This window comes from the organism of the source record quoted next, unplaced genomic scaffold (genome assembly GCF_019419815.1).
Source record: "Pyrus x bretschneideri cultivar Hongxiangsu unplaced genomic scaffold, Pyrus_bretschneideri_v1 Contig16, whole genome shotgun sequence".
NCBI classification, from domain to species: Eukaryota; Viridiplantae; Streptophyta; class Magnoliopsida; order Rosales; family Rosaceae; genus Pyrus; species Pyrus x bretschneideri.
The window spans coordinates 328,692-352,507 of record NW_025999457.1 but is presented as its reverse complement, the minus strand read 5'-3'; the positions used below and the strand labels follow the sequence as shown (position 1 = coordinate 352,507).

Genomic DNA, 23,816 nt, shown 5'->3' with positions numbered 1-23,816 from the left:
AAAGAAGGAATTTGCGCCTACCATAAACTCTCAGTTGCGAACTTCCTTTACCTTTAAAAACCAAGTACTGTGAGAGGTGCAACTCAGGCAAGTTGGGTGGGTTGGAAGGTCAACCCAATCCTAACTCAACTTTTATAATTCGGACTTGGGTTTGGATTGGATTTCATTCGGGTTCATTTGGGCTTGGGTTTAATTGGGTTCAGGGTTGCACTACTTTTTCGAGTTTAATCATGTAACAACTTAGTTTCAAAAATTCTTAAAAAATTAAGCCAAATAGCATCAAAAGTAGTTAACTTTAATTTCGTAAATTAATCAAAGTTGTTGAGCAATTGCTTCGAGACATAAAGAATTTAGGTTTTGGAGACTAATAATCTACTATAAACCTTTAGGATTTAAAGACTACGAATATGAGTTGACTAATCAAAGCCTCTTATTATCTAAAAGCTTAAGTAATTATAAAGGGTAATTTATTAAAAAAAAAAAATTAGAAAGGGCATTGGTTTTTGGACTTAGCCCACTTGAGTGTAGTATGAGAATTAATTGCTATGTGTTACAATTTGGTTAGATTGAGTTTAGTTAATCGGACTAGGTTGGATTAGGGATAACGAGCAAATGATCAACCCAACTCAACCCAATCAATGAACGGATTGAAATAGAGTTGGGTTTGGGCTGGTTATAACTGAAAAAAAAAAAAACTCACTTGTTTGTGTTTAAAGTCGGGTTGGACATGAAAGGGTTTGGATTGGTCTAACCCAAGTTGCACCTCTACCCACTGCGTCTCGAGTTTAAATGTAGAGTTGATGTTTATGATGATATATATCTTATGATGTTGTTTTTTATTTTTTATTTTTTTCTACAATTTTGTAAAATAAATTTAATAGCAAAGTTTGATCGATCATATTATAAAATGAGTTTTGTTGTCTCCTATGCATTTGGCATCATATTCATACGTCTTGGTTTCTTATCTAGTTTGCACATACTAATGTATGTATGTATATGTATGTATATATGTATGTATGTACGTAAGTAATGACCAAAATTTATTAGATGATTTTTTGCTAATAAAGAATTTGGAGAAGCCATTTTCATAAAGCTCTCTAACAATGATTTTATATTGACTATTGCTGGAACTAAACATTGATTATTTCTAGAACCGACCACAGTTTCAGAAATAATCTATGTTCAGTTCCAGAAAGAGTTAATATTCGGTTTCAGAAATAATCAATGTTATTAGATGATTTTTTGTTAATATAAAGTTTGGAGAAGCCTTTTGTTATTAAAGCATAATACCATTTAGTTTCATAAATAGTGTAGTACTGGTTAGTTTCATAAATAATATAATATTGTTAAATTTCATAAATAATGTAGTACCGTTAAGTTTCATAAACAATGTAATACTGTTAAGTTTCATAAACAGTGCATGTGATGAACGTGCGGATCCTGCATGTCAGGTTTATTTTTTATATATTAAAATTTAAGTTTTTTTGTCCTCTTTATTAAAATTTAAGAATTTTTTTAATTAAATAAAATTATAGCATTATTTTTTGTTAAAATAAATTTAGCCAAGCCTTTTTTATAAAAACTCCCAATATAAGAGCTTCACCCCCATCAATATTCTTAGAGCATCTTCAAATGAGATGTTAAAAACTTAGGTGGAATGTTGTTGTGCATATTTGACATAAAAAATCTATCAAACTGAAGTGTTATTTGCTGATTGGATTTAAAAGCTTTGTGGTTAGGAATCAAATTTGACATCAATGTCAAATTTATTTTTAATTCATTTTAATGAGGGATCCTTATTCTGCTTACATTTCAACTAATAAAAATTTTGTTTCAACAATTTTGTTTACAATTAAAACCATTTTAAACTCTATTTAAATAAGAAAATAGCATTTGACAATTCGATTTGAGAATACAAAATTTGATATAAAATTTCAGATTAATACTGAATTGTTGTTTATTATTCAAATCTTTTGTTTTGGTTTTCTATTTATTTCTTTCTCCTGTACTAGATCTGCTAGAGGCTTCCATTTCCTCAGAAAAATCCTAAATCCATTCAATTTCAAACCCTAAATCCATTTATAAACCACACAATAAAAGAATTAGTCGCTGAAATTTGTAAAAGGGATCTCTCTCTCTGTTCCGTTGTGATGTCAGCAAGTAGTAATGGGGTGTCGATTTGGTTCAACAGGAAGGTGGTTGATCCCCTCCTCGAAATCCTCCGCAGGTACCACTACTACCCTATACTTCTTCTTTCTCTCTAATTTTTTTTTTTTTTCTATTTCAGATTCACAAATTCTGTTTTTTTTGGTATATAATATTTTTGTCGGGTTTGATTGATTGATAATGATTCAACAATTTGTTTGCTCTAAAAAATCATGTTTGATTGTTACTCTATTTGGTGGTTGCTGAGAAAGAAAGTTGTAAAATTTGACTTGGATTTTGAAGGGGTGCAGAACCGAAGCTGTTGGCCTTCTCTGCGGCTCTTGGCCTTACCATTGGATTATTTCCAATATGCGGTACGCATGCATCTTTTATCTTCTCCAATCCCGTGCGGTGCCTCTTTCAATACAATGCAGTAATTCTGCATAGCAACATTGTTATCAATGCTGTTGCTTCCCCATTCTAGTTTAATACGGGATGATTTCCCACCTGAACAAAATTTTCTCTTATTAATACACTCACGAACAGATTTATTTAACCGCCTGGAAAAGCAATTTCATAATTTTATCATGTCACACTTTACTTCTAAATGCCGAAAATAATCTCACTGTGAGCTGTTCCTTAGATCATTCCTTAGTGAATATTGATGTGGCTCAGCAATGTTGCAATAATATGCAATATAGGACTCTCCTTAAAGAAAACTTACAAGGAGTAGTTGCCGCCTTATATCAGTACAGAGAACAGAAAGAAATTGCTATCTGAGAGTGGGAAGTTCACGTAGGAAAATGTAGGCTGGATTTAATTGGGAGGATGTTGATATGATCCCCCCTTTGTAGTTGTTGTAATGGATCTGGTATTTCTGGAGATTTGTCAGTACTAATGTTGGACTCTCTAAATGTTAATAAATACCTCATATTAACCGATGTTTCATTAATAGGGACAACTGTGGTTCTGTGTGGAATGGCAATTGCATTGCTGCGATCGCACTGCCATGCTCCAACTGTCATGCTGGCTAATGTCCTTGCTACACCAATAGAACTGAGGTACTTGTGCTTTTATCCTAGCATCTTGTAATATCATTACGTTTATGTCATCACTGTACATGCGACAAATTGTGTTTGCACATCCTTCATAAAATGTCTAAACAATGACAGATTGTGGATTGGTCGCGGTCTTGGTACATCGTTCGTCTCTATGTTGATAGAAGCCTTAGAAATAGAAACAACATGTATAAAAGAACTTGTCCTAAAGCTTTCAGTTTCTCTTGTACCATGCCTATTACATTTTATGCTACACATATGATTGTTATCTTACTGTTTTTTGTTGTTGTTGTTGTTTTGCTCTCAAGTTTGGTTGTACCTTTCTTGCGTTTTGGTGAATTTATCTCTGGTGGAGCTCATTTTCCTTTAACTTCTGACGCTTTCAAGAAAGTGTTAACTGGCCAAGCTTCATATGAGGTCTTAATAAGTATTGCGCATGCGGTAGGTTGCCAAGTTATCACCTTGTAGTCATAACCCCGCTCTCTCTTGCTATTCACGTCTAATTGGTATCAATCTTTGCAGTTGTTGGGATGGCTTGTTGCTGCTCCTTTAATTTTTGCCGCTCTGTACGTGGCATTTTTACCATTGTTTAAGGTGTTGGTTCCCAAGTTCAGCGCTGTTCCTTTAAGCCCAAAGAAATCACTTTCAACCACAGAAGTCAGGCTTAAGGTAAGAGATGCCTGACTAAAATTGTAATAGCCACACACAGTTATTTCTCGTGCCATAAACAGGGAAGTTTGTTCACATGTTTCTGACATTTAGTACCCCAAGTACATAGAACAGCACTGGTGATACGATGCTTACTCTGCTCTGGCTCTCAGCGTGTATTATATAAGTATGATTCTTTATGATGTCGTATTTATATTTTAACCAAGGTGGCTTCTGGACAGCAGAAGTCCATTAAAGTCTGATGATGTGATTAACTAATTTGACAGGGAAACTGATGCGTCTTTCTGTTTCTCTGCATCATCGGATATACCGCGGTGCAAGACACCTCATTCACGGAATAGGTATTAGTGTATATTCTCAGAGAGAGGGGGAGGGGGAAATTTTGTTGGTCAGAGAGGAGGCATGCGCGAGCTGAAACTTCACTTTGTCTCAGCGTTGAGCGCACAATAATGGAATAAAAATGAATACTCTCTTTTTCAAATAAAAGTTTAGTTGATCACTTCCAAAGGTCACAGCAATACTGCCTGTTTTGCAGCCATATCCCTTTTTTTTTTTTTTTTTTTTTTGGGAACTTTGCTAAGTTACTGTTGGGACCAAATTAAGTCAATACGACTGTTTGGCTATCTACAGTGTTTCTTGCAACGACGAGGAGGAGGAGGTGATGGCTATGGATAAGTTGAAGGGACATCTGTTTTATTATATTTTTAAACACGTAAGATTTTGTTGAGACAATATGATATGACATGGCTCAGGCATCTGACTCAAGGGAGGGATGAAAGATGATTGTTTAAATATGGTGGTATAAGCTATAAACCCATGAAACTGAACTCTCTTCTCATATGAACAAGCATCTGACTCGGCCAATCGCTCTCTACGACTATGATGACTTGCAAGCCGTTACGTCCCGCCCTCCGTCTTGCTTTCTCTCCCATGTCACGAGTAAATCGATATCTACACATAATGCACAAGCAAAATTAAAACAAGTGACAACAAGCATAAAATACAAAATCTTAGCACAAACATAATCTCAAAGGAAAATCCTCACATTATAGTCATTTTTTGTCTAGAAGGAGAAGAAATGAGATTCGATAGGGTCCCCCAGCTCTCAATATCTTGCAAGCGAAACATCCTCATCACTAGCGCCTCGCCTTGCTGTCACGATGTCTCTTAGTCTTCGTATTAAGATGTCGCATGACAAGCATTGAGAAAATCTCACTTGTATTCATCTTTTTTTTTTTTTTTTTTTTTCAATTTTGATCTCATTTATCAACATAGTTTATTGTTTCAAAGTACAAATTCATCATTTAGGGCTTCGACTTTAGGTTTTTATTATTTCAGAGTAAAAATTCATCATTTAGAGCTTTGACTTTAGGGTTTTGTCTTTTGGCCTACCAAAAGTTGTGTGTTTAAAGGGAGTTTGGACGCAAGTGGCTTTTAACCACAGTGGTAGAAATGTATCTTGCTCTTGCATAACGGCATGAATTTGACCCCGTCAATAGTTAATCTAACATCTAACTTAAAAATGCTATCACCGAATTTACTCCAAGTTAAGGATCCATGGAGGATAAGAAAATAAGTATAAAACCTCGATACTATCACACATCAAACAAATCGTAATTACATTTGGACAAATGGTTTAGATTAATGTGTGGGTTTAGGAGAGCTTGACATTTCTTCCCCTAAACCCTAAACCCTCCTAAACCATCAGACAAATGCATGTCATGTAGATTAATGTGTATTTAGGAGAGATTATGGAGGGACAATACATTAAAGAGATCCCCTTGGTTTTTCAGAAAGTCTCCCAAAATATTTGCTCGAGCAATTAGCGGAGCAAAATGTCTCCATAAAAATAATTGGTGGGAAGGTTGACTTAAATTCGTGGCTTGTATGCACCATTTGCAATCAGAAAAATTTGGACATTTTATGTGTAAATATTTTATAGTTTGCTTTGTCCTGTAGCGAGGGATTTTCTTCAATGTTTATTCGTAGGTTTTGTACTGGGTTTGCAATTGCAGGTTGATGTCGTTCGTTGTGGTTCATCGTGCTTTTCACGGTGGAGATTGGTGGATTGCTCGGTGTGTTGGACAAAAACTTTGGTGTTGAGCAGATATTTTTCATTATGACCGGAACATAAGTTGTATACCATGTGTTTTTATACAAATGGTGAAAAATTTTAATTGTCACGTTATTAATTTTTCAATACGCATATCCTACTATATGTATAATAAATTATGATGTATCATCCCATGTTTTGATCATACTAAAAAATCTTTCAGAGTTGAAAGAGACTATGACTGATGTGTCTTTTGGTATAATCAAAAGGGCAAAAATAAAAGAATAAGGAGGTTTTAATTGATTTTTTTAAAGAAAATCTTAATGAAACACCCCGATTCTTTCCAAACTTGCCTATAAAACTTGCTTTATAGGCGACTCTGCCTAGCAAATCTCAAAGTAATTTATAACGTGTGGAGCAATTAGCAGAACGCAATTAGTAAAGGGAAATAAATAGACTATACGAGAAAAAGAAAGAAGAAAAAAATATAAATATAAAAGGAGTCAGTTTAGTCCAACTCCAAAAAAGACGTCAAATATGGTAAATAGGATTAAAAGACATTCAGTTGTTCTCCAATGGATATGCTGCCATATACGATGTGGCATGTGAGTCCTTTGACTCCTTGCTTTCTGGCTGCCTTTTTTAACAGCAAACAAAGGAGTCAAATATATTTAATTGAATTTTTTAATACACGAGTCCCATTAACAATCAATAGAATAAAAACTACAATTATTTTTTAACAGTTAATGTAACTCTAGGCCCAATAAAATAAATATTTAACACATCCATTGGAAAAGAAGATAATTTAACACTCATATTCAATTTGCCATATCAGCCATCAAATAAAATTTTATATTTGACATCTCCTTTGAAGATGCTCTTATTTACCAAAAATGAAACGAAGTGTCAAGCTTAGAATTAAATGATGAGAAAAAATTCAACGCGAGAGCCGTTGGATCAAATTCTACTAATATATATCAACGATCCGGATACTAATTTGGAGGAGGTGCGGTTTGGTTGTGTTTAAGAGTCATACTTAATGCTCAGAACTCTTTACAGCCGCTTTAAAAGCAGAGCCAAAGTACATCCGAAGGAAAACGGTAGCATGAGCGTTCCTCGGTCGTAATCTAATCCGAAGGAAAACGGCAGTATGAGCATGTGGAAGATTAAGATATACATCATCTGACTGCGTACTAATATGCGTGCATGTTTTTTGATATGAAATGAGAAAGAGTTCTTCAAATCTTTTATGATTTCTTCAGATTTTCTTGTTTAATATCAAAGGATATGTGTAATCCACCCCAAGCCGAGGCTTCAAATTTTCCATACTATATTTTGGTAGCAGCTGTTGTCATCTCTATTTATTAAGTAGACTATTCTTCATTGATATGTTTTTCTGTGTATTTATAATATATTGTCCTCTTATAATTTTTTTCTGTTTCATCAATTTCTTTTTCGAATCTTGTCCTCTTATTTCATCAGTGTTTTTTCTCTCACTATGTTTGAGGTTTTTGTTCCTGCTATTATGAATGATTTGAATCTTCGTGAAGATTTTGGGACTCCAATGAATTTGGCACTACAAACATTGCCCTAATTTTGGGCAATTACATATTCATAGCAACTGATTCTTGATTAACTTCTACGGATATGGTAACTGTCAATCAGTTATGCTCTCTATTTGATCTGGTTATTAGGTTTTTAATTAAATTTTAATAATTTGTTTAGAGAACGAGTAAGTCTTCAAGACTTATAAATATGTTCCAAACCTGTACGATAGTAGAGCTTTTGAAACCGTGAAACAATGAGTCATGAAACTTTTAAGATTAATAAATAAACAAATGAATCAAAACAAAACATACCGATTTGTCAAATCCACAAATAAAACAATACGAATTCAAATACTTATATCTAAACTTGATAGTATCATAATCAGTTCGATTAGGAGTTAACCCCAACTTTTTATGAGCCTATTCCATTTGATTCAGCAAATTTGAACATGCCACTTTAACAACTTCATACGCATCAAGAATTTGATTTTCAGCTATGCATTTAGCGACATATTTCTTCAACCCTCTAAAAACAGACTTAACACCACACATCGTACCATACATGTTTGGAGCATATTTATGAATCTTCAAGAAGTACTCGTTCTCTAAACAAATTATTTAATAAAAACCAGATCAAACAGAGAGCGTAACTTACAGTTACCATATCCATAGAAGTTAACCTAGAATCGGTTGCTATGAATATGTAATTGCCCAAAATTAGAAAAATATTTGTAGCGTCAAATTCATCAGAGTCCCCAGGATCTTCAAGAAAATTCAAACCATCCATCATAGTAGGAACAAAGACCTTAGACATAGTGAGAAACATAAGAGAAAGATTGAAATAGAATGAAAAAAATAAAAACACTGATGAAATAAGAGGAAAAGATTCGAGAAAGAAAATTGATAAAACGAAAAAAATTATAAGAAGACAATATACTATAAATACACAGAAAAATTACATGAGAAAAACATACTAGTAAAGAATAGTATACTTAACAAATATAGATGACAACGACTGCTACCAAAATATAGACAAGTATTTTAGCACCAAAGTAACCAAAATCTTTGAGATACAAAGTTCATCCAACATAGGAGGAACATAAACATTTGACATACTGAGATTTAAAGGAAAATCGCTGAAATATAAAAGACATTTTTACAGAATCAGTAAGCAACGACAAGAAAGCCAAACGGATCGAAAAACCCATTTATGAAACACAAAATTTAAAAGAGGAGAAAATACCTGGCTAGAGAATTAGAAAATGGAATTGAATGACAGTCTACATCCCCGAATAGACTTTCTCCTCTTTTAACTTTTGTGTTTCAAAAATGGAATTGAATGGCAGGTATTTTCTCCTCTTTTAACTTTTGGGTTTTCATAAATGGGGTTATCAATCCGTTTGGCTTTCTTGTCGTTGCTTACTGATTCTGTAAAAATGTCTTTTATATTTCAGCGATTTTCCTTTAAATCTTAGTATGTCGAATGTTTATGTTCCTTGGATGAACTTTGTATCTCAAAGATTTTGGTTACTCTGGTGCTAAAATACTTGTCTATATTTTGGTAGCAGTCGTTGTCATCTATATTTGTTAAGTAGACTATTCTTTACTAGTATGTTTTTCTCATGTAATTTTTCTGTGTATTTATAGTATATTGTCCTCTTATAATTTTTTTCGTTTCATTAATTTTCTTTCTTGAATCTTTTCCTCTTATTTCATCAGTGTTTTTATTTTTTTCATTCTATTTCAATCTTTCTCTTATGTTTCTCACTATGTCTAAGGTCTTTGTTCCTACTATGATGGATGGTTTGAATTTTCTTGAAGATCCTGGGGACTCTGATGAATTTGACGCTACAAATATTTTTCTAATTTTGGGCAATTACATATTCATAGCAACCGATTCTAGGTTAACTTATATGGATATGGTAACCGTAAGTTACGCTCTCTGTTTGATCTGGTTTTTATTAAATAATTTGTTTAGAGAACGAGTACTTCTTGAAGATTCATAAATATGCTCCAAACATGTATGGTACGATGTGTGGTGGTAAGTCTGTTTTTAGAGGGTTGAAGAAATATGTTTTTAAAGGGTTAAATCCTAAGGGTTTAGGGTTATTTGACACTATAATACTAGTTTATATTTTGGTAGAAGTCGTTGTCATCTCTATTTGCTAAGTAGACTATTCTTCATTAATATATTATCTCTTGTAATTTTTCCATCTATTTATAGTATATTGTCCTCTTATAATTTTTTTCTGTTTCATCAATTTCTTTTTCGAATCTTGGCCTCTTATTTCATCAATGTTTTTTTCTTCTTTCTATTAAGTCTTTCTCTTCTGTTTTCTCACCATATTTGAGGTTTTTGTTCCTGCTATGATGGATGATCAGAATCTTCGTGAAGATTCTGAGGACTCTGATGAATTTGACACTACAAACATTGTCCTAATTTTCAACAATTACAACCGATTCTAGGTTAACTTCCACGGATATGGTAACTATCAATAAGTTATGCTCTCTGTTTGATTTGGTTATTGGGTTTTTAATTAAATTTTAATTTTTTATTTTTAATTACTACTCAATATTGATAATTTGTTTAGAGAATGAGTACTTATTGAAGATTCATAAATATGCTCCAAACCTGTATGGTACGATGTGTGGTAGTAAATTTGTTTTTAGAAGGTTGAAAACTTGAAGAAATATGTTGCTAAACGTAAAGCTGAAAATCAAATTCTTGATGAGTATGAAGTTGCTAAAGTGGCACGTTCAAATTTGCTGAATCAAATGGAACAGGCCCATAAAAAGTTGGAGTCAAATACTAATCGAACTGATCCTGATACTATCAAGTTCAGATATAAGTATTTGAATTCGTGTTGCTTTATTTGTGGATTTGACAAATCGGTATGTTTTGTTTTATTAATTCGTTTGTTTATTTATTAATCTTAAAGTTTCATGACTCTTTGTTCACGGTTTCTAGGTTCCAAAAGCTTACAGCATGAGTCTTGTCAGTCCATAAGTGTTGGATGTTTCCATAGCTTCTGAACATCGTAATTGTGGCTTTCTAGGTTCTGGCTCCACCTTAGCTAGGGATTTTATTGTAAAATCTCAAAAAAATTTGTTGCAAGTGATTTTCTTAGTTTTTATGGACCAGTAGATGACCACTGATTTCACTTCAGAATAGTTAAAAATAAATACACTTATTTTTTTAAGTAATTATGCAATCAAACTTTTCTGAATAAATACACTGCAAGTAAATCAACACACTGTATGCAGTGAGACAATAGAAAAAAATGATTACCTAGGTTCTTAGATGTTTTAGCTAATAAGCAGAGCTAATAAGCAAGCAAGAAATTGATTTTCAAATTCCATGGCTTTCAGCAAGTACTTACTAAATTTGACAGCAAGACTGTTCATCCTCCCCAACTCCTTCATAACTCCCATAAGAGAAATTTTCATGCGGCCTCTTTCCAGTGGCTGCAAACAAAATATCAAATTTAAAAATGAAATCCAAAAGCATAGCAAATAGTCTGGGTCACTCTCAAGTTTGGGTGCGGAGCTTATCCCTAATCTTCTCACCAGAAAAGAACATGAAAAAATTAATCGGAGTTTTCAAAAAATACAATACCTGATTACCTGCTATTGGAAACAAATAATAAATATACAGGGAGTTTTATAGAAAATTACAAAATAATTCAATTGCAAGCAATTTAATAAAAATTTGCAGAGGGAAAAAAAAAACTCAAAATCTTGGTAAAATTAAGAACAAAATTTACCAAACACTTCTCATAATATTTCATCCAAAACCATCCAACCAACTGTTCTTAAGTAATCATTTGAATGTCTCCATAATTTTTCTCAGCAACCAATCAGAAGGTAATTTTGTGAAGAAAGACTGTAAATTTGGCTAACCTTCCCCATGAGGCTCTCCATGGCTGAACTCTCCCACAACCAATTGCTTATCTAATACAATGAAAGTCTGCTCTGCAAAAACCATTTTCAACTCTTCAATCATTCACCAAACCACTAATACAATCACACAAAATACCCTCAATCATTTGTCAAAACTAAATTGAACCCTTTTTATAATTTTCCTGAAAGATCAAACCTTCAATATCAGATTCCATAATCAAATATGATACTATTCCTCTTTCTCTCTCTCTAAACTCTTTGTTAAAACCCAATTATCTCATGGTCAGATTTTTGCTTACTTGCAAAGATGTCTTTAACTTCCTCTAATTATTCACATTGTCTCATACTTACTCTCTGATATCTACTTAATCAGAAAGCTATGACAATAATACAACACACATTCTTTGGAATTTCGATATGGATATAAATGCGAACTATTTTAGTTTTTCAGTTAATCTTTTTTCTTAAGAACTCAAAACACACACATTCGGTCTCATCGAAACGAAATGGGGATATTAATTTTTCAGTGATGTTTCAAGTGTGATTACAAATCCCACATACAGTTGTCTTCATGACCCCGCCCCCGGGGGGGAACAATTTTTTACCATGTACCTAATAAATCATGGTATTACTTTCAAAAAATAACACATATATACCCGGCCCCATAAGGGTCAATAGGTCTCAGTTGCATATGAGGGGTGAAAGATAATTATGCATAAGGCAACTGAAACACGTTCAATTATTATTTTTGTGATAAACTGCCAATGGATTGCCAACCAACATATTTTACATACAATATTTTGATAACATCGCGCGGGCATTGCCTAGAAACAGCATACATAATTCAAGGTTATATGAAAACCTATGCCATAATGAATTGAGCAGGAAAATAAGCACTTCCTCATATGAGACATTATTAAACAGGAATTATACTAATAAACCAGGAAATAGATAGACATTATGGAGAGCAGGTAAATGAACTCAACGCCCCAACAAAAAGCCTACAACACCAATTACAGAAACACCTTTACTTCTTAAAGCTTCAATTACCACTTTTGCATATTCGATTTCTTTTGGCTTGTCGATATGAAAACATGAGGATTTGGAGGAAAGAAAAGTTCAACAATTAATCATTCAAATTAGGGGAAAACAATTACAATGTAAAATTAACCCAAAAACTTATAAACAAACATCAGAGAGTCAGATCTCATTCATGTGAAAGTAGAGTCAGCTCAACATTTAACCCATTTTGAGTAAACAATTAGTGTCTTAAACATAATTCCAAATAGTGAGATAAAACAATTAGTGTCTTAAACTGCTCATCCATTTGCTAATAAAGAATTAGAGTAAACAACAGAGGGAATTAGCTGAATAACCTTCGTTGGCCAACATTGAATAACATTCAACATCCAAAAATATCTCAAGTTTTGATAATGAAATTCGTCGAGATGATAAAAGAGAGAACCAGAAACTAATGAGATATAAATAAACATGCAACTTGAAAACCATACCACAATTCTGGCTCGCACACATAGAGTGCACAAAATTTTTGAAAATCCAGTCACCCATGTGAAAGAAAATATAGAAATTGTAACCGAGTATGTAATAAACTGAAAGGGGAAAGCAAATGAGAGAACTATACCACTCTTTCTGGAATTAAGCAGAGACAAAGGCTGAAATCAGGAGACAGCATTGCCATCAGTGCCTGCACATCAATACAACACTCATAAACATTTAACATACTTCTTATTTACAACTAAAAGAAATGTTCCAAAGCAGCAAGATTGAGTACAGACCTTAACCAAGATGCGAGAAACAATTTGGGTGCTCTCCCCAGCCAACTTTCCAGCGTCCATGTGGTCAACTGACCAACTTTAACCCACTGTCGATCCGCCCCCGTGTAGGGGTAGGTCTTATGTTCAATATATTGCAAAAGGGGAAGATTCCATTACAAGAGCTCCCTAAAATCAAACTAAAACATGCAATTGTACCTAAAAGGGGAAAGCAGCTAGGAAAAGACATAAAATTTCACAATGTAGTTTAGATATTGAGTAGGCATAGAGCCTGAAGTTTGTTTCCACTTCAACAAATCCCTGAACAAAAAAGTGAGTAAAAAATTCGTAAGTAGCATGTATGGATGCACATCAGTTTTCTTGATGATATGGAATTAGTTGTGGAATAACCGATTAGAGACAAAGCTAGAATGAGTACAAATAAGCTAACTAAAAGATTAGAAGCTACGTTAGTAGGTATAAACCAACTGCCTTTCCTTCCCTGGATAAGTACACAAAAAGATAGAAATTTAAAACTTGGAGTCAGGAAATGGTTAAACTGTCATCTGGGAAATTATTACCAATTTAGTGCACATTATACCAAAAATAAATCACAAAAGTATAACCTGCTGAAGTTTGATCAGTCCCAAATCTGCAAGATCCTTGACCACATTCTTTTGCCTCTCATTCAATGTATTTATGTTATATGCCTAACACTCAAAAAAGAGAACAGAATCAAGAGGTGAGAGATTAATTCCAGGTAGAAAGTTTCCATATGGAAGAAAACACTTTCCTACAAAAGAAATAAAAAAGTGAATACTATGAAAAGTTCTTATGGCAACATTTACTGCAGCACTATTCATATTTTAGTCGGAAATAACTATAAGCCAAAAAAAACATGGGGGAATCCAATAAAGCATATGCTACTGCAAGAGAATAGTCATGTATAAAGAGCATATAACTAATAACTCGCCATTAACATGAAAACTAAGTTCTACCAGGAATGAAATCAAATCTGCAGAATCTAATCCACGCTCCTGCGCCAAAAAGGAGAGGTGAGGAGAGACCAACATAGCTGCTGTGAAGGAAAAAAAACACAAAATATCAAAACAACATCAAAAGTTACAGACTTGCAGAATCCCAAGTTACACTTTCCCAAATTCATCAAGACAATTTCTTAACTAATGTAACTTCTCTAGTTTTCGTAAAAATATTAACTTGGGTAAAATCATATTCCACAAAATTAGAAATTGGGGAGTGAAATTAAACACCAAAACTTCACAGGGGAGACTTACCATTATATATGCAGGCAGTGAAATCAAAACCTTCTTCCGCCATGGAAGTCAAATGTGATGTTTGAACTGAAAAGCTATAAGTTGGCATCCCCATCTTCATTACATCCCTTGGGAACAATCGAAGTTGTCTGTGCACCAAAATCAGCAAACACAAATCATCAAATCACATTCTATAGATACATACATATAAATTTATATAGTGAGAATATACGGAAGGTTAAGGGTTAAGCTTGGAGGCTCTGAGAGTGAAAGGGCAGGCGGCGAACTGGAGAAGCTAGAACCGCTCGGCGGCGTAGTTAGCCTTGCAATACGACTTGTCGGCGGTGTCAAAGCGAGATGGGCACGAAGTCGGAAGTGGACAGGTGGTTCTTGAACTCCTCCAGGAACTCGGGAAAATTGGACTTCGTCACTTCCTTCACGGCCCATTTCTTTAAGACATTGGTGGTGGTGGTGCTAAGAAAACGGCGCTGTATTAGTCGAGGCAAAGATGCACTCCGTGCCCTGAACTTGTACGGACACCTGCCTGAACCTCCGCCTGAACTCGTCGATGTCGTTGAACGAACTCAACTCGCTCACCTTCATAATCCTCGTCATGGTCGTCGCCGAAGCCGACGAACTTCACTCTCAGTCGAACACAGCCGTCCTTCGCTATCAGGACGTCGTACCAGGCGTCGCCCAAGCCAGACCTGAACTCGACCGCCATCCCAACTCCCGCCCACTCCCCCTCTCTCTGTACCTCTGCAATCCCTAGTCACAAGGCCCTAGCCATTTCGGCTGGTATATGCGACGAATCTGAAGGCGGAGCAGGGAGCTGCAAGCTGTCAAGGAGTTCGCCTAACCCCAAAATCCCGCTCTCTCTCTCTCTTTCTCTTCCCAAATCGAGCATCACCACTAAATCCCCTCTCTTTCTCTCCCTCGAATCGTACACCCCGTGACTCTGTCTGCCTGTAAGCCGCATGCCTTCCTCTCACCAAATCCCTATCTCTCTCTCCCTCCCTCCCTCCCTCTCTTCTCTCTCTGCTCGCTCGCTCGCTCGCTCTCTCTCCCGACAGCATGGTGTCACCGAGTACCACTGCAGCTTTATAAAGAAAGGAAATGAAAGTCTCTAACCCACCCAATCCGTTCGAAGCCCTGCAGACTAAAATGACTATCGCACGCCTGCCCTTCCACGATTATCAACACGCGGCATGAAGAGCGGTAGAAAGAGATAGTGGCAGCCTCGTAAATAAAATGATATTCGAATTCAAACACTGTTCATTTCTCCAGTGCAATTAACAAGCCTTCTTGACCAAAGTAATACGTAATTTTTGTTTTTTCTCTTGTGAAAATATTTGGAATTTTCTGAGCTTTTATTGAGTATAGTTTTATTATTATCTCAGGGCTAAGCAGATTAATAAGTTTGAAATGAGTTTTTTGGTTTTGTGGGGGGAGGGGGAGATTGAAAGCTTTGATGATTTTTTTTAAAAATGTCTTACTAAGAGCTTTAGGGGTGTATTCAATTGAAAATTTGAGAGATTTAAATGGATTTATAAATTTATGGATTTTTATGGAGTTTAATTGATTTGTAGAGATTCCATATAAAATTTTGATTCAATTCTCTCGAAATCTCATGAGAAGATGTGAGATTTGTGGATGTTTAAAATACACTACGAAATCTCTATTCCTCAACTTTCTTAACTTCTTTAAAATCAATTTTTAATTGAATACACTTTGAATGTTATAAACATTGTTAAAATCCTAATTGAATACATCCGAATTTCTAAGGATTTTAATAAACTATCTTAAAATTCTAATTGAATGTAACTTGAATTTCAGAGAATCACTTAAAATCTTAGTTGAATACCCTAAATTCATTAAAAAAATTAAAATTCCTCAAAATCCAATTGAATACATTCCCTTAGTTTTTGCAAACATGAGTGTTTCACAGGTGGTGACTTCTTTGGTTAGTTGTTACTTTTGTTGTTATTGTAATTTTTTTAATTTATTTTTTATGTAATTTGATTTATTTATTTTGTCAGTGCAAAGGAGATGACATTTTCGGGAACCAAGGAGATTTGATTGGTGTTCCAAACGTGGGAATTCAAGTTAATGAGAAATTTTTCATTGTGATTGGAATATAAATGGTACACCACGTGTTTTCATATAAGTAGTAGGAAATTTACCTTTTAAGTTATTAACTTTTTAACACACATATCTCACTATTTGTATAGTAACATATGATGTACCATCCCGTGTTTTGGTTACATTAATGAGTGGGAGTAGTTAATTTTAAATTCCATTTTTCTCGTCACCAAATAAGAATATTACTTGAGAGGTTAGTCTATGTTATTTTCCCCTAAAGCGTTAAATCAAAACATCTGGTTGCTGCATGTCATCATTATTTCCTTCGTGTGGCTCTTCGGGTCTCCCATCCCCTAGGATATTTCCTTCGGATGGCTTTTCGGGTCTCCGATCCCCTAGGAAACATGCTTGGGGTGTTCTCATAAACCTTCTCAGCTTTCCCTCATAAATCTTCTCCATATGATCAAGCTCAACCCCCGATGTAAGACTATTTAATAAGAAAAGTTGGACAGAGATCCCAGTCGGATCTCCCCACCAAATCCTAAGGATTCGGAGATCTGGACCCTTGAAATTTGATCCAACAGCTATAATTATTATCACTTTTAGAAGGATCTCCTTGTTTGTAGCAGTTGGATTAAATTTCAATGGTTCGGATTCTTAGGATTTGGTGGGGTGAGATTCGACTGGAATCTTTGTTCAGTAAAATTAACCAAAACCCACACAGCTGAAGCGATTCACCCCCACCAAAACCCTCACAAATCTCACGCCTGAAGCTAGTCAGTCTAAAATAATTCATAGTAACAAAAAATCCAATGAGTGTTAATGAGATTTACCATTAGTTTACAACGAGTCATAAATTTGAACTAAGCCACACACATGCCAAGTTTATAACCAGTTTCGCGTTGTTATTTTTTGTTGGAATTTAACGTTAGAATTTTTAAAGCAGCTTTGTGTTATTTTGCTGTCTCAAAATAATGGGTGCAGCTGTATTGGGCCTGACTGGATGCTAACAAAAGAAATGAAAATCTTTTATCCAACCAAAAAGTAACCCAATTTAAAGGGTAATGCTAGGGAGATTTAATTTGGAGACAAAATTTGCAAACTAAATGACCTGTCACTAATAGGAATGAGCAAATTTATCAACACTTAAGTAATAATTCAATCATTAACTTCTATATCCTTTAGTTTCTAAAATTTTATCTACAAATTTGTTCTCTCTAACATTATCCCAAACTAAATGGCTACTATTTTAGTGGTGATAGTTTCTTTTGTTTATAAATTTAGTTTCCCTAGTATTACTCCAAACTAGCTAATAATTTTAGTGTAAATAGTGGTAGTTTCGGAATTTTACAACAATTGGTTTTCCCTTTCAGTAAGGTATAGAAGATAAGGATGATGTGAGGGAGGAAATGTTAAGAACTTGCTCAACCTAGACAATACAGCAATGGAGAAATGGAATGGAGTAGAAGGGAAGACGACGAGCAAGGAACTCGTGCCTATAATTTTTTTATTAATAAAATTGATATATCTGTTAGAGAAATAACCCAGACATTGCTCTATTTAAGTAGCCTTTCCACTCATAAATGCCAACTTAGCATTCCTTTACATAACTAACTCACTAAAGGACAAACCCTTTTTTAACCAACTAAAATTACAAATAAAAGGAATAAAATGCATTTCCTAACATCATTCCCCCCTTAAAATCGACCTTGTCCACAAGGTTCAAAGCTGAAACTCTGGGAACTTGGCGTGGAAATCATCATAATCCTCCCAAGTAGCTGTGTTCTCTTCTTGCCCGACCCACTGTACTAGCAACTGAACACTTGCCTTGTCTCATTTCTTATAAATTCTTCCGGCGATTATTGCCAAAAGTGCATGTGAGGAATGAGAACCTTGCTCCTAAACTTTATCAATCAAGGGTGGCAATGTTGTTACTGGTAGATCCACATTTCCCATGTGCCTTTTGAGGCAGCTAACATGAAAAACCGGATGTATTTTTGTCTCTTCAGGCAATTTGAGCTTGTAAGCAACAGGTCCCACTCTCTCTAACACTTCATAAGGCCCACATTATTGAGGATGCATCTTGTGATGAACACGTGAAGCCAATGTTTGTAATTGGTATGGCAACAATTTGAGATAGACTAAGTCACCAACAGAAAACTCCCTTTTAGTCATTTTCTTGTTTGCTTGAACTGTCATTCTACTATGAGCTATTGCTAAGTTAGACCTGAGTACAATGAGCAGCTTATCCCTCTCAACCAACTTTTGTTCCACCAAGTCCATTTTTGCAGTACCTTGCTCATAAGTAGTGACACAAGAATGGGGTACCCATGTACCAATTCAAATGGAGTGAATTTTGAAGAGGTATGATAGGAGGTGTTATAGTTCCATTCGGCCCATGGTAAACATTTAACCCAGTATTTCGACTTATTTCCCACAAAGCACCTCAGTTAGGTCTCAACACACATATTCACTACCTCAGTTTGCCCGTCACACTGAGGTTGGTTCCCCGAGCTCATGCAAAGTTGGGATCCTTGCAACTTAAAGAACTCATTCCAAAAAGAGCTTAAAAACAATGGATCTCTATCACTAACAATTGTGGATGGCATTCCATGCAACTTGAATATGTTATCAACAAACAACTGAGCAACAGTCATGGTAGTGTAGGGATGAGCTAAAGCCAAGAAATAAGCATACTTAATCAACCTATACACAACCACAAAAATGACAGTTTTTCCCTTGCAAGGGGGTAATCCCACAATGAAGTCTATACTTATATCAGTCCAAATTTTCTGAGGAATTGGCAAAGGTTGAAGTAGACCTGGAGGAGATAGAGTTTCATACTTGTTTTGTTGGCAAGTATTTCACTCAGAGATGTAGGTCTTAATGTCACCATTCATACCTAGCCAATAAAAACCCCTTTTTAGCCTTTGGTAGGTTTTCAAAACCCATTGGTGTCCTGCTGCAGGTGTAGATTGGTACTTAGCCAAAAGCTTAGACTTCCAAGTGGAATTGGGGCTGAGAACTATCTTGGACTTATACTTGAGTAAGCTATTGTCAACATGATAGTGGGCTAACTTATAACCACTAGTTACTCCCTTCCCAAGATCTGTAATCTCTGCCAATTTTTGCTTGATCCAAGCATCTCCTTCATTGTACCTTTTTAACTTATCAAACCAACCAAAATAAGGGTAAGAGATAGCTTGACAACTCATAGAGGAATCGGTGGTCGCATTAGAGCATTGAGTAACAGAATCTGTGTCATGTCTTCTAAAGAAAACTTCAACAACTATGTTGTCAGCCCCGTTCTTGAAGTGAATTTCGTAATCAATCCCCATCAATTTAGACACCCACTTTTGTTGGAATAATGTGTAAGCCCTTTGGTTAAGGAAATATTTCAAATTGCAGTGATCAGTCTTGATTATGAAGTGCCTACCTTGTAGATAAAACTGCCATTTCTTGACAACATGGACAATCGCAATGAGTTCTCTTTCATATGTGGAAATGGATTCATTCTTGGGCCCAATGCTCGACTAGTGAATGCAATTGGTATTCCTTGTTGCTACAAAACTGCACCAATCCCATTATTGGAGGCATCACATTCCAACTCGAATGACAGTGTTTAAAATTAGGTAAAGCAATGACCTGTGGAGAAGTCATGGTATCCTTGAGCTTCTGGAAAGCTTATTTAGCTTCTGTAGTCCACACAAATCCATCATTATTAGTCATGTGATAAAGTGGTTAGTAAATTTTGCCAAAACCAGGCACAAATTTCCTGTAATAGGTTGTGAGACCAAGGAAACCTCTCAACTCATTCACTGTATTAGGCTTAGGCCATTCCAGTATAGCCTGAATCTTGGAGAGCTCAGCTTCTACACCTTTGCTTGACATAACATGGGCCAAATACTCCACTCTACTTTATCCAAAAGCACATTTATGTTTCTTAACATAAAGTTGATGCTGTTGCAAAACTGCAAATGCCATTTTGAGATGCAACAAATGGTCTCCCAAGTCTTAGTATAGACTAATATGTCATCGAAGAACACAAGGATGAACTTCCTCAAATAGGCCCTGAATATATCATTCATGAAACTTTGAAAGGTTGCGGGGGCATTAATGAGCCCAAAAGGCACTAGAAACTCATAATGACCTTTATGTGTTTTGAATGCAATTTTTCAATGTCTTGAGGATGTATCAAAATCTGATGGTAGCCGGACCTTAAATCAAGTTTAGAGAAAAACCTAGCACCATGTAACTCGTCTAAGAGGTCATTAATCAAAGGAATAGGGTACTTGTCCTTGATTGTTATGGCATTGAGTTCCTTGTAGTCCATACACTTTTCCATGATCCTTTTTTCTTCTTCACAAAGAGAACTGGACAAGAGAATGGACTGTGGCTTTGTCTGATAAAACTTGCATTAAGTAGTTCTTGGATTGCATTCTTGATTTCAATCTTTTGCAAGGGACCATAATGGTAGAGTCTTATGTTAGGGGGTTTAGATCCAGGAAGTAGTGGAATCTGATGATTGTGAACCCTACTAGGTGGTAGTGCAGTAGTTAAGGCAAAAACGGTCCCAAACTGCCCCAACACTTCTTGTAGTTACTTGAGCTACAAGGAATTTAATTCACATGCTTCAACCATTTTTCCTTCAAAGGAGTAAATGAATAATCCCAGATTTGAGTTGGAAATCTCCTTGTCCAAATGTTGGAGAGTTGTTTTTTGAATCAGTGGAGCAGTTGTATCATTGTGAGTGAGTTTGTACATTATTGGTAAATTCCATAGTTAGTAACTGAAAGTCCCAGAGAACCAGGCTAATTGAGGAAAGCCATTGGACCCCCAAGACTATTTCACATCCTCCCAATGGCAAGGAATCTAGATCCATAACACAATCATAACCCCTAATGGACAAAGTAGCATTAGTGCAACAACTTGAACTACTAACCTTACCCCCATCTGTAATCATCACTTCAAATGGTCTAGTAGGTTGAGTATGCCAAGCAAATTTCTTAAGGAGTCTAGAGTCCACGAAGTTATGGATACTCCCTAAATCCAAAAGAACTATGACTTGTTGACCATTCACTGAGCCTATGACCTTCATTGTCTTCACAGTGGTCTTAGCAAGTGTGACATAAAATGCACGTTTACTAAGTTCCATCTAAGATAACTTAGGGGGTGGTTCCTTTAATAATTTAGTGGTAATCTCATCTTCAGGGTACACTAAGTCGAGGATAAGAAGTTGCTTGTTAGCATATTTATGTCCCCTGCTCAGTTTCTTATCACAAAACCAACAATCGCCCTTCTCTCTTTTTCTATGAATCTCTTCAGGAGACAACCTCTTCACAGGAAAATTGGAGGATTTAACAGTACGAGTGATGAGTGGTGTAGTAGATGGGTGAATGGTGCGAGCCTGTGGAAAAGGCTAAACGGAGCTACTCTTCAGAGCACACAATTTAGTATCAAGTTGTAAGGCAATTGAAATAGCATCATGCATATAAGAGGGTCGCAAAACATCATATGTAAGTTCACGCTTCAAGCCACCCAAGAAGCAGCTCTTTAACAAATTAGGGCCTATATTATGAGTTCGATTTGCCAAATGTCTAAACTCAGTGATGTAATATTTGAGAGTACCTGATTGTTTCAATTTGAAGAGTGCCTCAACACTGTCTTCAAATTAAGAGGGCCCAAACTCTCTGCAAAAGGCGTGTGTGAAATCCTCCCACCGAGGAGTGGTCTGTAAACAGTCGTGCCATCGAAACCATTGGAGTGCCTCCCCTTCCAAGTGGAATGAAACTGTTAGGACTTTCTGAAGCTCAGGAAGGGAAAAGTAAGTGAAAAACTGCTTTGATTTATAGATCCAAGCAAGTAAATCTTCATCAGTAGTAAATCTGGGAAAATTGATGCGAGGCTGCCAAATTTGGCGATGAGGGTAGGGACCGCCGTCGTGAGGTTCGCAACGAGGAGGCGGATAAGGGTCAAGGTCGCCGGGATATGGAGAATCGGCAATGATGGGTTGAAGAGGAGGATCAGCGTTTGAAGAGGAACCCCCACCCCCATGAGTACAAGCGATCTCGTGACGGAATTGTTCCATGAACATCGCCATTTTCAAATCAATGGATTCAGAGAGTGCAGCAATAGAATACTCCAAAGCAACGACTCGAGCGTCCATTTGAGATAATCGAGTGTTGGGATTGTAGTGAAGCATGCACAGAGGGACCAAGATCAAAATTGGGTGATACCAATGTTAAAAACCTACTCAACCTAGATAGTACATCAATGGAGAAATGGAATGGAGTAGAAGGGAAGACGACGAGCAAGGAACTCATGCCTATAATTTTTTATTAATAAAATTGATATATCTGTTAAAGAAGCAACCCAACCGTTTCTCCATTTAAGTAGCCAGTCTACTCAGAAATGCTAACTTAGCATTCCTTTACAACTAACTCACGAAATGACAAACTCTTTTTTAACCAACTGAAATTACAAATAAAAAGAGGATGGGGGCCGAGTTGCAGTGGCACTAGAGCCAAGAAAACTTTCACCTTACCCAAGTTCGATTCCCCCCACCCCCAAGTTTAACCAATGACAAAAACAAAAAAAAATTACAAATAAAAGGAATAAAATGCATTTCCTAAGACCATCTCCAATGGTGACCTAAAACCTAAAAATATTTTGCCCAGAAAATTTAGGTTTTAGCCCAGAAACAACTTTTCTACTCTAACCCTTCTGGCCTAAAATTTTAGCTCCAGATTATCAAAGAATGAATTAAGGCTATTTTTTTTAAAATTAACTTTAAAAAAAAATTATGTAGACTATCCTAAATTAATTTTATGAACATTTTAACCTAAAAATATTTAAATTCCGATAAATTTTGAAAAATTACTAAATCAATACATCAAAATCATGATAAACCACATAAACTTAAAAAAAAAAATGACAATTAATAAACCACATAAACTTAATACAATCGAAAACTCATAGACTACATAAACTTAATAATGATATCCACCATCTTGACTTCGTGATGGACTTGGGTGATAGTCTTGAGATGAATCATCATCTTGAAATATATTCCTTGTGGCATTCCTTCATAAAATTTCCTTTTGCTTACCACGTAAGTATTTCTTCATCTCTAGAGTGTATTTGTCGAGGTCCTCCATTATCAAATTAGTTTCATACCTTTCTTGCTCCCTATCCCCTTCTTCCTTTATGGCCAAAAGCATTTGGGCCGATTCTTCTTGCCGATGACACTGGTTTTTGTTCATTCTTGCCATTTCGCTAGCAAATTGTGTACGTGTCGGATCTTGGGACTTCCCTTT

At 35.6% G+C, this 23,816-nt stretch overlaps 2 protein-coding genes across 16 annotated transcripts; one reads left to right on the top strand and one right to left on the bottom strand.

Annotated features, from left to right (window-relative positions):
• The first annotated feature begins 1,856 nt into the window (after positions 1-1,856).
• LOC125475680 lies at positions 1,857-4,051 on the top strand. Of its 2 annotated transcripts, none has more exons than XM_048580718.1 (5): positions 1,857-2,227; positions 2,457-2,519; positions 3,101-3,206; positions 3,512-3,644; positions 3,726-4,051. In XM_048580718.1, the coding sequence occupies exons 1-5, from the start codon at positions 2,167-2,169 to the stop codon at positions 3,885-3,887; spliced, it is 525 nt and encodes a 174-aa protein (XP_048436675.1). In that variant the 5' UTR covers positions 1,857-2,166; the 3' UTR covers positions 3,888-4,051. The 2 variants fall into 2 exon arrangements, with proteins under 2 accessions (XP_048436675.1, XP_048436674.1); XM_048580717.1 differs by having other exon boundaries at positions 1,864-2,227; positions 2,449-2,519.
• A 493-nt stretch (positions 4,052-4,544) lies between these two features.
• LOC125475682 (eukaryotic translation initiation factor 3 subunit K-like) lies at positions 4,545-15,511 on the bottom strand. 14 transcript variants are annotated; one of them, XR_007257036.1, is made up of 10 exons: positions 14,440-15,511; positions 14,143-14,222; positions 13,771-13,854; positions 13,364-13,465; positions 13,169-13,254; positions 13,015-13,077; positions 11,373-11,444; positions 10,853-10,937; positions 4,918-7,052; positions 4,545-4,823 (listed from the first exon to the last, which is right to left on the bottom strand). XR_007257036.1 is itself a non-coding variant. In XM_048580721.1 (7 exons), coding segments are annotated over exons 3-7 (276 nt in total). In that variant the 5' UTR covers positions 13,229-13,854; positions 14,143-14,222; positions 14,440-15,501; the 3' UTR covers positions 4,545-4,822. The 14 variants fall into 14 exon arrangements, 7 of the variants coding, with proteins under 7 accessions (XP_048436678.1, XP_048436679.1, XP_048436682.1 ...); XR_007257033.1 differs by having other exon boundaries at positions 13,364-13,854; XR_007257037.1 differs by having other exon boundaries at positions 13,169-13,465; positions 14,143-14,181.
• Positions 15,512-23,816: the final 8,305 nt, after the last annotated feature.

Coding starts and splice junctions, on each gene's coding strand:
- LOC125475680 (XM_048580717.1), top strand. CDS start 2,151: ATGTCAGCAAGTAGTAATGGGGTGTCGATTTGGTTCAACAGGAAGGTG. Junction 2,228..2,448: donor CTCCTCGAAATCCTCCGCAG/GTACCACTACTA, acceptor TGGATTTTGAAG/GGGTGCAGAACCGAAGCTGT. Junction 2,520..3,100: donor TGGATTATTTCCAATATGCG/GTACGCATGCAT, acceptor TTTCATTAATAG/GGACAACTGTGGTTCTGTGT.
- LOC125475682 (XM_048580721.1), bottom strand. CDS start 13,228: ATGGACGCTGGAAAGTTGGCTGGGGAGAGCACCCAAATTGTTTCTCGC. Junction 13,078..13,168: donor TTTCTCGCATCTTGGTTAAG/GTCTGTACTCAA, acceptor ATTGATGTGCAG/GCACTGATGGCAATGCTGTC. Junction 11,440..13,014: donor GCTTAATTCCAGAAAGAGTG/GTATAGTTCTCT, acceptor TTTGCAGAGCAG/ACTTTCATTGTATTAGATAA.